The sequence below is a fragment of the Protopterus annectens genome, chromosome 5.part0, assembly GCF_019279795.1.
Source record: "Protopterus annectens isolate FY-2018-M chromosome 5.part0, PAN1.0, whole genome shotgun sequence".
Taxonomy (NCBI): Eukaryota; Metazoa; Chordata; order Ceratodontiformes; family Protopteridae; genus Protopterus; species Protopterus annectens.
In genome coordinates this window covers 772,191,502-772,205,426 of record NC_056735.1, presented here as the reverse complement: position 1 = coordinate 772,205,426, position 13,925 = coordinate 772,191,502, and the positions used below count along the sequence as shown (strand labels likewise).

The following is a 13,925-nucleotide window of genomic DNA, read 5'->3' as shown; positions in this document are numbered from 1 at the left end:
GGATACAACCTTTTGGGGAAGATTTAAAGGACTGGCAGGGTGGGGGATGCATTCTGCAGATAGTCATTCAAACTTGGACTGTCTACTTCCGAGGCGATTCTCCTTTTCTTTTGAAGCCCTCAACACTGTTTTTGAATATCTGCTTGCTGTGTCTGCTTATTTTGCTGCTATCAAATATTGCAGAGAAATTTGCAAAACCATTGACAAATTTGGAGAAAGAAGGCTGAAAAATATGAGTAACCCCTAAATAAGCTTCCTGTCATCACACTTTTTCAGGACTTCAGAAGCAGATGGTCAAAAAAAAAACAACCTTTCTGTCCAAAGGAGAATTTCAAATTTTACCTTTAACATCCTCAGACAGATTTTGTACATGTCACCAAGCAAACATTCTCATAACAGTTCCAGTAGCAGCTGCTGTGGAAGAGGCATTAGCTGAATGAAACACACTTCAAGGACCATTTAGTCTCTTGACACACAGAAGCAATACGAATATTCATAGAAGATTTTTCCTCAGAAGAAGGAAAATTTGCTATAATGTTACTCAAAAGATGCAAGCATAAACTTTAACATGTAAGCTTGTCAAGTAAGAATTCTAAAAATAACTGTGGTGGAAGAAAACACTTTTTCACAAATCTTTCAAAGGCTTTCCCATCCTTATCAGAGGGAGGAGATTAGCATTTACCAAATATTTAGAAGCACCAGAATGTACCTAGAAATCACTGCAGGGTAAATTCTGGGATTAGATAATAAAAAACTTACAAGACTGAGGACCTTTGTATAATCTACCAGCTTTCTTGAGGGCCACAGGCTCTGTCAGGCAAGTTACAGGCTGTAATGACAACATCCTCCAATGCTGGAAGAACAGGAGGAAATGGAGCAGGTTGAGGAAATTCCAATTGTAACAAATTATATACAACTTTTTAAACAACAGTGGAATATCATTATGTTCCAACTGAAACGACCTGCTCATTCTGGATATGGTTTCAGAAAAAAAGAAAATTTTTCAAAGGGACTATAAGAACACTCGCCTCAATATCAGAATCAGTAATGTGAGGAAAGAAAACAGAAGATGTCTCCTCACAGTCCTTTTCCTCTCCAATATACTGGAAATCTTCAGAAAATGAAGAATACATATCCTTTTACCAGTAACATCAGAAATAGAAGGATCAAACGCCTGAAGCAAGCCTTGAGCTAAGCCCAATAAATCATTCATGTCCAAAGTAACAGAGACAGAGGAAAATAAATATTTATCTTTCTGCTTTTTTAACAAGATATTCTACAGAAGCAGGCTGAATCCTAAATCATTCTCCCTTGCCTCTAAAAAAAAAGATATCAAATGCAGAAAAAAAATAAAATAAACCAAAAAACTCTGCAAATATCCAGACTACCCGGGTCCCAGAAGAAGGGGGGCAGCAACTGTAGCAAACTGCCTGTTACATATTTAGCAAGCATTTTGCTTTTCTTACAGAAGAGAAGGAAAGCTCTTTTGGTTCCCAACTTTAGGATGGAGGGGTGCCAGTTTCAGGAAATGTACAGAGTGCCTGACATCCTAGCTATGTGTCTCAGTGTTGCTTCCTATACATTACTTTCATTTCATATGTATATATAACTGCAACACATTACAAATTTCTTTGTCATTCTTCCTTTCTTTGTATCCCTGGATTGCAGCTAAAAAGGTTCCTGTTTAGAAAGATTGAAATTGTGTTGACTCTGTTAAATTTGTGGGTGAACTGTACAGCATATACCTTATTTTATGTCATTAATGTTTATAAGGACATGGACAGGAATGAAGAAGTAATTGCCAAGTAAAATGGTTTTTGCTTTTATTAATATCTGCATAAAAATTAATGGTGTAGAATGCATGGCAGACTGTACCAGCTCTTTTGGATAGTGTGCAGTCAGGGGCATTTAAATTTGAGTGTGTGGGGGGGGGGTCTTATCAGTGTCTATTATATATGTTAACAATATTAAAACCAGTAGCAGTTTGACTTCATTGCAACATAAAGGCTGGACAGAAGCAAGTTAATATAATGTCACGCTCTTGGGGTGCTGGAGTGGACTGTGGTGTAAAAGTGTACTGGCTAGATTATATGTAGAATTAAGATAACAATTTCCCTTGTTTTTTTCAAGGAAGGATATCTAGATTGATGTCCTTAGTTTAAAATACAGAAGATTTTTTTAAGCAAATAGGTTTGAAAAATATCACCAGATGATAAAAGGCATACAAATGGTAAGTATATTAAATCTGCAAAGTTATTAGTTTGTTTTCATTTTCCATCTGGAATTGCTCTCTCTGGGAGACAAAAAATCTGCAGATACAGTTACTTGGCCAGAGGCTGTATGTGCATAGCATTCTGAATTAAATGTCAAAGATTCGTTCATGTGTCCGTAAAGTTGTTAGCTGTTTTTTTTTTTTTTTCTTTCCCTCACTGCTAACTGCTTTTACTTAGAGCTGAGCTGTCTGCAGGTGTAAGCAATTAATCCTGGGAGTTCTGAGCACTCTTTGCTGAAAGAAATGTACCATTTAAAGGTTCATTTGCAAACATTTCAATGAAAAATAAAACCTGAAATTGAGGGAAGTGAATTGGTGGTGGTAGCCACCCCATCAGCCTTAACACCTAAACACATTTAAAAGAATGGTGCACATATTAGTTTCTTTATTTAAAGTTTGCCAATGTATGTTTTTTTTAGGCCCAGATGTTAATGTTTACTGAAATAATGAAAGGTGTTTTCACATCTGAGAACAGAGATAAAAAAAAAAAAAAAAAGAACAGACAGCAATCAGTGCAAATGGATACACAGGCTGTAACATGCGCTTTATCATGGGTAACTTTAATTTTAAATTAGGTAATGTCTGTGGGTGCAGCCATTGATATAAAGCGACTGCTCATATGTGGAGGGTAAAACTTCACTTGTTGAAAATATACATAGTTTTGTGTGTTTAGTTTAATTTAAAAGGGGATGGAGGAGTTCTGAAAATTTACTTAAATTTTTATAAGAAACTTTTCCTTGAGATGATGGAAGAGAACAGAAACACTTCTCCAGCTCGAAATTAAATGATTTTATTGAACACAGAAGGCAGCATTAAGCATCGGTCATTAAAATCTTATCAATGGAATGGATTGCTATATTTTGAGCACTTTTGCTCATTAAGCAAGTCGAACTTCATGAGAAAATGTTTAAACACTGGAAAGGTTGCCCTATAAATAGTCGCATAGTAGTGGTTGTCAAAATTCTCGTGTCTCCTTGGGGTATAGAAATAACTATGCAAACATTTCCAGGCAAACATCCTAAATCATCTAGATTTTCTTGCATATTTGGGAAACATCCTCTCATTGTTCCTTTGAGAAGTGCTTATCCAATCTCTCTTTCTAATCCTTTCTAACCTCCACTGATTGATTTTTATAGTTATTATGCAATATTTTATATACTCTACTAATTATTCCATTTTTAATAGGAGTTTCTGTTCTAGATTCTATTAAAAACTCTACCAGTACTAGTCGTTGGTTTAGGATCCCCCCTATTTCTTTCTCTTTGCCTATACTCTGATATCAAACCCTGATAAGGAAGGCAATCTATTCCCATTCTATCATCTTTCCTTCTCTAGTTATATGCTCCTGGAACCTTGGCTCCTTTTCCACTTTTTCCAATAAATTCCAGCCCACTCTTCCCTGCGGTCTATATCCCTAATTGCAGTCATCCCTATCAGCAGAATCTCCTTTCTCCAATCCTGTGTTGGCTTAGTTCTTAGAACACTTTCTGCTGCTTTATGGATATAATATTCTGTATGATTATTCTCCTTAAAGGCCTGCATCCAAAATTCCGGTCTCTCCTTGCTTCTTGAGCTACCCCCCCCCCCCCGTTTCATCATCATCCCTTTCCACTTTGAAATATAGTTTTCTGCTTGTGCTTTCTTACCAATAGAACGGCAGGTGCGTGCTTAGTCTTCTGCCTCTACCTGGTAGGGATGTCAGCCTGTATAAACTGTGGAGGTTAAGAGACCTGACAAACTTCTATTAAGGAAACAGGGTTTTCCTCACAAACAAGAATCTGAGAAATATCCCCTGGCCCCTCAAAAATAACCTGCCTCTGTCCCCCCTTCTTGTCTAAAGCAAACGATGGATCATTCCCAACTGATGTGAGTGGCCTGCCTCCTATCGGCCTCTGACAGGGTTGTGACAGTGGGGGCTAGTGTCATACTGGACAAACCAAGGTCTCATCGTTGGACATAGTGGCACTATCTAGCAGAGGCTGAACAGCTGAAGTATATTTAAGTTTCTTCGGTTTCTTTTTTGGAAAAGGCTAAACACCAGGACAAGAAGACTCAGCTGACATAGTATCTTGAATGAGGTGCTTGAGATGTTGTTTTTAAGATACGAAGACAAGGAAGAAAGACAGCTGCAGAGGGTCTTAGGGACAAAATACTGACAAATTGAACACTCCTTATGATTGTGTTCAGCACCAAAGCAAAATAAACACTTGTGGTGTCTGTCTTCAAAGGGAATCTCCATTCTGCAGCCACATTTGCATTTTCGACATGACATGTACACAAAAAGTATAACGGAGAAAGAAAAGGAAGGGTCCCAAATGGGGTACTTACATGCCCAAATGGCTCAATAAATAGCTCAAAGACATACAAACAGAAGACAGACTTCAGCTTATTATAAAAGATATAAATTTCTTCAGAAGAGATATATATATATATATATATATATATATATATATATATATATAGATATATAGATATATATATAGATATATATATATATATAGTGACTAGAGCAAAATAAAAATGGAGTTTAAAATAGCACAGAAATAGAGTGTGATGCGAGACAGAAGAAATAGGAATTATTTAGAGGGATTGACAAAGGTTAAAGTATTGCAGAATAACGGGAATTTCACAGAACAAGAGGAGGAGGAGGAGCAACTGCAAAGTGCCAAAGGGAAAGCAAGAAAGTATCTGGATAATATGAGAGCTTAGAAAGGTTGCAGTAAAGCAACTATTTTTTGATAAAAACTACAGAAGACAAAAACTTTTAGCATAACAATGAGACAACAGAAAGCAGAAATGGCTGCTGCCAAACTTAGGGAGCTTATGACAAGAAAAATAATCAGGGATCCTACTGAAGTATTACAGGTATTTCAGAATTTTTATATACATATATATATATATATATATATATATATATATATATATATATATATGTGTGTGTATGTATATATATATATATATATATATATATATATAGATAGATATATACACACAGCAGAGGAATGTGGAAAATAAGAAAAGGCACACGTGAAAATATTTATGGAAGACATAAGATTAGAAGAACATAAGGCTATAGCAAGAGATTGAATAAAGATGGTGAAAGTGATGAAGATCTGGACAACGTCAACAGTATTTTAAAAGGAGGAAAAACACTAGCCTCTTGGAAGAAAGCTGGTGTGGCTGCATTAATAAAGAGGGCAAAGACCCTTCAGACCGAGCTTCATGTAGACTCTTTTAAATTTTAAAACATGACTTATTCTTTACTAGCTAATAACATGAGAAAAATGTTGTCGAAACAGATATAAGTCAATGTGGCTTTGAGGTGGGGAGGTAAACATTTGACAACATTAACAGAACAACAATGATCCTGATGGATGCAAAATGTAAGGAAATACCACTGTTATTGGTGGGTTTTGATGCAGAGAAAGCATTTTATAGTGTCAGCTTCGATTTTAGGAATATGACAATGGAAGCATTTGCATTTCCTAATAGAATAACAGGGTTAATTAGAAAATAATATGAAGAGTTACAAGCAAGAATTAAGGTGGGAGTGTTCCTTTCTGACAAGCTGTTTGAAAAGAGTAATTGGGAAAATATATGAAGGGTTAGAAGAAAGAATTAAGGTGGGAATGTTCCTTTCTGATAAGCTGTGTTTGAAAACAGGAATCAGATAAGGGTGCCCTATTTTCCCTTTATTTGCTTTATATTTAGAGCTCTTGGCAAAGGAAAGAAGGGAGTCACAAAATTCAAGAATATAACTGGTATGGAACCATGCAGATGATATTATTCTGTATTCAATAAATTCAGAAAATGACATGTTGTTGTGAAAATTTTTATCACAGTTTCAGTTCTTTATGGGGTTTAACGCTAATTAAGATAAAATAAAGGCTATAGCAGTGAACTATGGTTCCACATATGAACTGGTTCAGTAATAACCTTATTTATGGGGACCCACTTAGTTGACGTATTTAGCTTTTATAGCAGCTAAGGCTATATGGCAACAGACTAAACAAAATATAATACAAAAACTGACAAACCAGAAGTTTGTGATTACGGATATAGACAGAAAGTTGCAAGCAGTGAAAATGCTTTTTGTCCCTTTAGTTTTCAACACCAGTCAGGCACATTTTTATCAGCAGAGGAGAAGCTGTGTTCAATAATTAATAAAGTGTTGAAGGAGTTTATCTGGGAGGGAAACTAGGCAAGCGTTAAGTGGAATAAGCTGTACCTCCCCATACAGCAAGGTAGTTTGGATTACATGGTTTGAATGGATAATTTAGTTTTGCAATTAAGGCTCATATAAATAAAAGAAGCAGGAGGTATAAAGTAGAAAGGTATGATGATGATAAAACAGGAGAAGTTTGAGAAATAAGGAGAGAGTAAGATTTTTGATACAGAGCTTTAAGAACAACAACTGTAGAGACAATTTCATGCATAAAGTAGCAGAAAGTATTCTAAGAAGTAAGCCAATGCAGGAATGGAGAAAAGAGACTTTACCAATATCGATGACTGCAAGTAGGAGTAAAGAAAATAGGCAAGAGGGGGCTGGAATTTACTGTAGACAACTCAAAGGAGCTAAGGTATTAGAAGCAAATAACTAGAGAAGGGAAGTTATTACAGTGGGATGAGGCCACGGAGAACTTAGGACTGCAAGTCACAAACTGCATTCCCTTGCAGTGACTGACATCAAAGTAAAGGCAAACAAAAAGAGAAAGGGGAGTGCTAAGTGACAGACCAGCTCTGGTAGAGTAAGCTAAGTAGTTCTTAGTTGAGTCTAGAATAGAAGCTCCTGTTAAAAGGGGATAATTAATAGGGTATATACAATACTGCATGATAACTTAAAAAATCAATCAGTTAAGGTTAGAAAATATTGGGAAGCGAGACTGCAAATGCAATATACAAAGGAACAATGGCAGGACATCTATATGGCTATCAAATATGCAACACAGTCCAGAAGGGTTAGAATTTTTGCTTTGTAAGCATTAGCATAGTTATTTGTATACACCAAGCAACCTTCAGATAATTTTTCTTCAGGTGGACAGCAAATGCTGAAGGTGTGATGAGAATCAGGGAAATAAAAAGAATAATATTTTTAGGGAGCTGGCAGTTTTTAAAAATTCCCTACGGAGTATGCTGGCAGAAAGTTTGGGGAAGCAAATGGTTCTAACTAAGGAAATAACTATTTTGAGGTAGGACACAGAATCTGAACTGCCTACACATATCAAGGGCCTTACTAACTTTAATGTTAATGGTTGCCAATAAAACAATTACTAGAAAATAGGAATGAAAATCTAAACCAACTCTAAATGCAATAATGAACACTGCAAAAGAGCTACAAGAACTGGATATGGGATCTTTAAAAAGGGAAGGAATAAATTACATAGAAGTACATGGAATTTGTGGGAACAATACATGTAGAATAATCTTCAGGAGGAGGAGGAGGAGCAGTGAATTGAACAAATTTATGTAATGTTAAAACTAGCGGAAAAAGAACGCCACCAACCGCTATCCGAACCACAACAACAGTAACAAACATCGCTTCCACTTGGAACCAGGAATGTGCGATACACAAACTGCCATAATGTTATGCTATTAATGAAGACAAAGGCATAGTTTTAAATAACATGAATAGGACTAGACTGAGTTTTAAACAGGGCAATTGCAATTCGAAGTATATTGTTTATTTGGCAAAATGTGTAGTCTGTCCAGGATACTATATAGGAAAAACTGAGAGACACTTTAAGAAAAGGATATATGCACACTTTACAGTATTAGGACAAAGGATGTAAATAATGCACTTTACAGACATATAGAAAAATATGGATCAGAGCATACTTTTAAATTTGCTATCTTGAAACATAGTGATGGCCCCTAGAGGTGGTGACTATAGACGTATACTCGCATACAAAGAAGTTTGGTGGCAATTATTTACAGATGCTGTGACACCACCAGGTCTTAATGACGATATTTCCATTAAACCACTTCTTTGTATTAGATAGTGGGTTTTATTACAGCCTTATAGATTTCTCTCATACACCAGTTATTAGAAGTAAAAGTGTATTAAGGACTATTAGGCTCAGATATTTTTACATTAATATTTTTACTTATTATTTTTATCTATTACAGTTATATCAATTTACAAGGGTGTTAAATGTACACAAAACACTTATATTTGTATATATTTATATTTTTATAGTAGTATTTGTTTACGTTTATTAAGAACAGTTATGTTTGACATTTTGTAACTAGTGAGTGGCCACTTTAAGGAGTTTGGCGCCAAAGAAATTATTTAAATCTTGGTATTAGCTGGTTAAATTGTTCTGATGAAGCTCACATATGAGTGAGTGAAAGCACTTAACATACTTATGTTTTTATTACAATAAATGATTTTAGATTTTATACTACGACTGTGGGTAACTTCTTTTGGATATCCTTTGGAGACAGTTTATTGACTACTCGTAACATCGCTGAGGTTCGTACAGCGACTGGTAGCGTTTCTCTACTGCCATTCGTGGAAATTTGTAGACATCCTTTTTTATTTGCTTCAAGGCAGTTTGTGTATTGCACATTCCTGGTTCCAAGTGGAAGCGATTTTTGTTACTGTTGTTGTGGTTCGGATAGCGATTGGTGGCATTCTTTTTCCGCTAGTTTTGATATTTATGGTGTAGACTGAATGCTTCATAGTGTAGATTCAATTATGTAATGTTGGAATGAATGACAATTTTTAAAAAGAAAATAAACTTGTGTAATGTATACTTTGTGTAAATATGTTTTTTTCTGTTAAAGTATGTGAGCCTGTTTTAACCAAATTTTCAACAAAATCATTTAAAACAGAAAAGGTTCCTGTTTAAATCATTCCATCTCCCTAGTTAACAAATATTATAGACAGAATGACAGATAGACGGCTAAGTAGAAAAGAAGTTAGATGTATATGCTTAATATTTTGACTGGAAAACTTGGTAACAGAATGGCAAACTATCTTAAGCATTCAATTCTGCTGAAAAACATTTTATGCAAAAACTTCTGACATTTTAGAGACAGTTGAACATAGCATAAAAACAATGGTTTCAAAGCAAGGGAAATACAGAAGTGCATAAAGCTTGTGTGTACAAAAAACAGAATCTCTGTTTCTTTTATCATTTCACTAAGATAACAAGCCATATCCTACACAAACTCAACAACTCCTACTACAACCTCATGGGTGGAGTGTCTCAACAAAGTACACCAAACTACCCTCTGCTTTAGCTTTTATGTATCATATAAACAAGTTCATGAAATGAAAGCCTCCATTCTAAAGCAGTTTGGAAACTGTGGATCCACTGCATTTATAATATAACATTACTTACACTATTGCGGATTGGAACTACCTGAGTAAAGCTCAAGCCCCCTGCTTTTAATTCTGCAAGCAATATGAATACTTTAGTGAAATAACAGCCATCATAATGCAGCAATTATGTATGCACTTAATTTACAGGGAAAAATAAAATCAATGAACTACTAAATGCAGTACAATTGTTACAGGACTATGAACAAAGAAGCAGCCCTCTGTCGTAAATTTATAAATTACAAAATGAAAGCCTTCATTAGACAGCAGTTTAAAAACTTCATATGACCGAAGACTTATATAAAACAAACAAATTTTTTAGCCACAGTGCTGCAGCGCTAGCATTGTTGCCTCACAGCAGGAGGTTCTCCTGTTTGATTCTTGGCTGGAGTGCCTTCTGTGTGGAGTCTGCATGTCCTCCCTGTGGTCGAGTGGCATTTGAAAGACATGTGTGAATAGGCGTGCCTTCGTTGAAGGTTGGGCATTGGGCTGTCAACTCAGCACCATAAAAATCTACTGCCAATCATTAGCGGACTGGAGTTCCACTGTGACGACCCCTAACCGGAAAAAGCCGAAAAGACAAAATTTTGATTTTGTTCTTATAGTACTATGTTATTAAAGTTCTGTAATACTGTGCAATGCAGTAAAATAAAACTACCTCATCCAGCTGGGAAAGTTCTCTTGGAGCATTCTTACTCAGCTTGCTTCTCTTCAGCACTTCAGGTAGCCCCAGTGTATCATCTTTATTTGCATTTGCCAAGGCCAAGATTATAAACATGGTATGATGTGGATGATTCAAAGAAGTCTGAGAGATCAGCTGTTTATTGACAACAAATGAAAGCACTGGTTAAAAGCAGTAAGCAAAGTCAAAAGTTTTATAAATAAAACTTTCTTCCCAAATTCTTTTCATCACTTCACTAGCTAAGGCAACTGCTGTTTTAACACAAACAACTGAAAAGTCTCTTGGCAAAAAAGAAGTTATGTACTTGCCATAATGTTCCATCTGTGTTGTCCATTTTCATTCTTCCTCAATTGTTGGGTTTGGATCTGATCCTAGGATCCGACTTGGCTATTACTACAGCTCATAGTAACCAAAAAGCTCTCAAGCTTCTCCTTTACCTAAAATGCACCAACCCCTAACAAACCCCAGATCTTGTTTGCTGATTTACCTAAAGTAACACCTGCTAATATATATATATATATATATATATATATATATATATATATATATATATTTACACACACACACACACACACACACACATATGCATGTATCTACACACAGACACACACACATATGCATGTATCTACACACAGACACACAGACACACACACACATATATATATATATATATATATATATATATATACACGTACACACACACACACATATGCATGTATTTACACATACACACACATTATATAACACACACACATATGCATGCATCTACACACACACACACATATATATATATATATATATATATATATATATATATATATATATATATATATATATACGTACACACACATATGTATGTATCTACACACACACACATATATATATGTATGTATCTTACAGAAGGAACTATATCTAAATCTATGGACAGTGGAGTCCTTACAATATCTCGTTCTTCCAAGACGTCTGTTGTGATAAGGGTTGTGAGGTTGGTGGGCAAAAAGTTGAAGAAGAATGAAAATGAACAACACAAATGGAACATTATAGCAAGTATATAACTCCTTAACCTGATGTTGTCCATTTTCATTCTATCCTCAACTGTTGGGACACAGTCCTCCACTATCTAAAATCCTAAGTGGACTCTAAGAAAGGATATTCCTGAACAAAGTTGAACCACAAGCTGCTCTTCTCCTCGAGAGCGGATCCAATTTGTAATAAATGATAAAGGTATGAGGATTGCACCAAGTTGCAGCCTCATATATGTCATCCATGGAAGCTCTAGATAAAAACACTGAAGAAATTGCCATGGGCCTGGATGACTGAGTCCTTAGAGGTTTTGTCAAGGTTAGACCTAACTTGTTATAGATAAAAGAAATGCAACCTGTCAGCCCATTTGGGTAGAGTTGCTTTTGTTACTGGTTTGCTCAATTTCAAATCTGCAAAGGAGACAAATAATTGATTTGTTTTCCTAAATTTTTTTGTCTTATTTAAGTAAAAATGTAATTGTCTGTGAACAGCCAATAAATACAATATATATTCACCTTTGTTTGCAAATTTAGGAAAGAATACAGGCAAGTTAATGGAATGATTGATACTGGATTCTGACACCACCCTGAGAAGGAAACAGGCAGTGGTTATCTAATGTGACTCTATCCCTATAAAAGATCAAGTAGGAAGGTTTACATGAAAATGCTTGAAGTTCTGAAATTCTTCTAGCAGAGATAATGGCCACTAGAAAGATAGCTCTTCAAGGTTAGAAACTTAAGATTGCTTTTAGCTTCTGGTTCACAGGAGGACTGAATAAAGGCCTGCAGTACCAAGTTCAAATCCCACAATGGCGTAAGACCTTTATACGGCAGTCTCAATATGAGTGTGCCTCTCATGAATGCTTTACAAATTTTGGAAGAGGCCACAGAAGAATTTTTAAATCCAGTATGAAAGTTAGATATTGCTGCTAAATTAACTTTAATCATAGAGGAGCTAGACCCCTTCATTAAAGATTACTGCCAAAAATTCAAGTATGCTATGTATCGGAGCTGAAAATGCATCAGTGTGTTTTTGTTGTGCCCAGCAAATGAACCTTTTCCACCTACTTCTGTAAAGCTTTCTTGTAGAAGGCTTATGGGAAGATAAAAGAATATGACAGACAGGGGAAGAGAGTATCAACTGTCTGGCTATTAACGGAACTAGATAAACCAAGCTGTTAGCTTGAAGTTTGAGATATCCAGATAAATCATATCTGTCGGATGCGACAGGAGGTCTGGAATCAGATCCAGAATCCAAGACTGGCAAAGTAGATGAGGCCATAGGAAGGGGAACCAAATCTGCTCAGGTCAGTAAGATGCAATGAGAATGACTTTGCTCTTCAACCTGGCAGCTTTTTGGAATTAGGGGAACTGGTAGGTAAACATAAAGCAGACGGGGGGGGGGGCAATCGTGAAGTAAAGCATCCCTCAGTGATTCCCAATGAAGGGGGATTAGGGCAAAGTAGCTGCCAGCTTTCGTTGTTTAGGGGAGAAGCAAAAATATCACAGCAAGGCCGGTCCCAGTGATGGAAAATCATGTCTGTTACTTTCATGTTGTGAAACCACTCATGAGGTAGAAGAATGGACCTGCTCAAATTGTCTGCTATCACACTGGACTTCCCAGAGATGTGTATTGCTAAGAGAAAGCGGTTGGATAGGATCACCCATTACCACACTCAGAGTGCTTCTTGACACAAAGGGTAAGATCTTTTTCTTTCTTGTTTGTTGATATACCAAACTACTGACATACTGTCTGTTTGAATCGGAATTGTCCCTGAAGGAAGAACATCCTGGAAGGTATGCAAGATTAAGAGCACTTCTCTCATCTCTAAGTGGACTCTTGGGGGAACCAAGTGCCTAAGTGTTTTCCCCAATAAGTGCTCCCACCCACCCAATCTGGGAAGTGTCTGTGATCACTGTGGCCTTCGGGTGAGGGAGAACGAAAGGATTGCCTTGTAGAACCTGAACTGAGTTCATCACCAGAGGTCTGTTTTGCATGCTTGAGTGATTCTTATTTCCGCCAACATGAGCTGGTAAAGAACTGAGCCCTGCATTGTTAGCATCCACTCAAGAATTCTTTTATGAAATCTTGCTAGAGGGACTAAAATTACAGCAGCTGACATTGACCCCAAGGCTTGAAAGAAGGACTGGGCTGAAATTTTGGTACTGCAAATTACATTCAAGACCTGGAATATTTTAGTCTGAACTTTTAAAAGAGGAAGAGCAGCTGACACTGATATTGTACTGAAGACTGCTCATATGAATTCCAAAATTTGTGCTGGCTCTAACGGAGACTTTTCATAATTTATGGTTATCCCCAGATGAGAACAAATCTGAAGTACCTGATCTCTTGCGTTTGTTAGCAGATGCCTAGTCAGGGTGGTGATAAGCCAATCATCGAGATATGGAACCACTCAGAATCCCTGCAGTCTCAAAGTGAGCTGCTCCCACTACCATGCATTTAATGAGCACCCTTGGGGGGTCTGGTGAGGCTAGAGGGTAGTGTTCTGAACTGATAGTGACTGGCTCCCACCCAGAAGTGTAAATACCTTCCAGACTGTCTGTTCATTTTTGTGTGATAGTACACATCCTAAAGGTCTATCAAGCACATCCAGTCCTCCTTGC

At 36.5% G+C, this 13,925-nt stretch overlaps 1 protein-coding gene across 3 annotated transcripts in view; it reads right to left on the bottom strand.

Annotated features, from left to right (window-relative positions):
- The window catches only part of ATM (ATM serine/threonine kinase), a 3,174,581-nt gene that overhangs the window by 482,682 nt on the left and 2,677,974 nt on the right, over positions 1–13,925 (bottom strand). For all 3 annotated transcript variants that reach the window (XM_044072618.1, XM_044072619.1, XM_044072620.1), the window contains one exon: positions 10,255–10,413. In XM_044072618.1, coding sequence (XP_043928553.1) covers positions 10,255–10,413 — 159 coding nt within the window. The remainder of the gene's footprint in view (positions 1–10,254; positions 10,414–13,925) is intronic.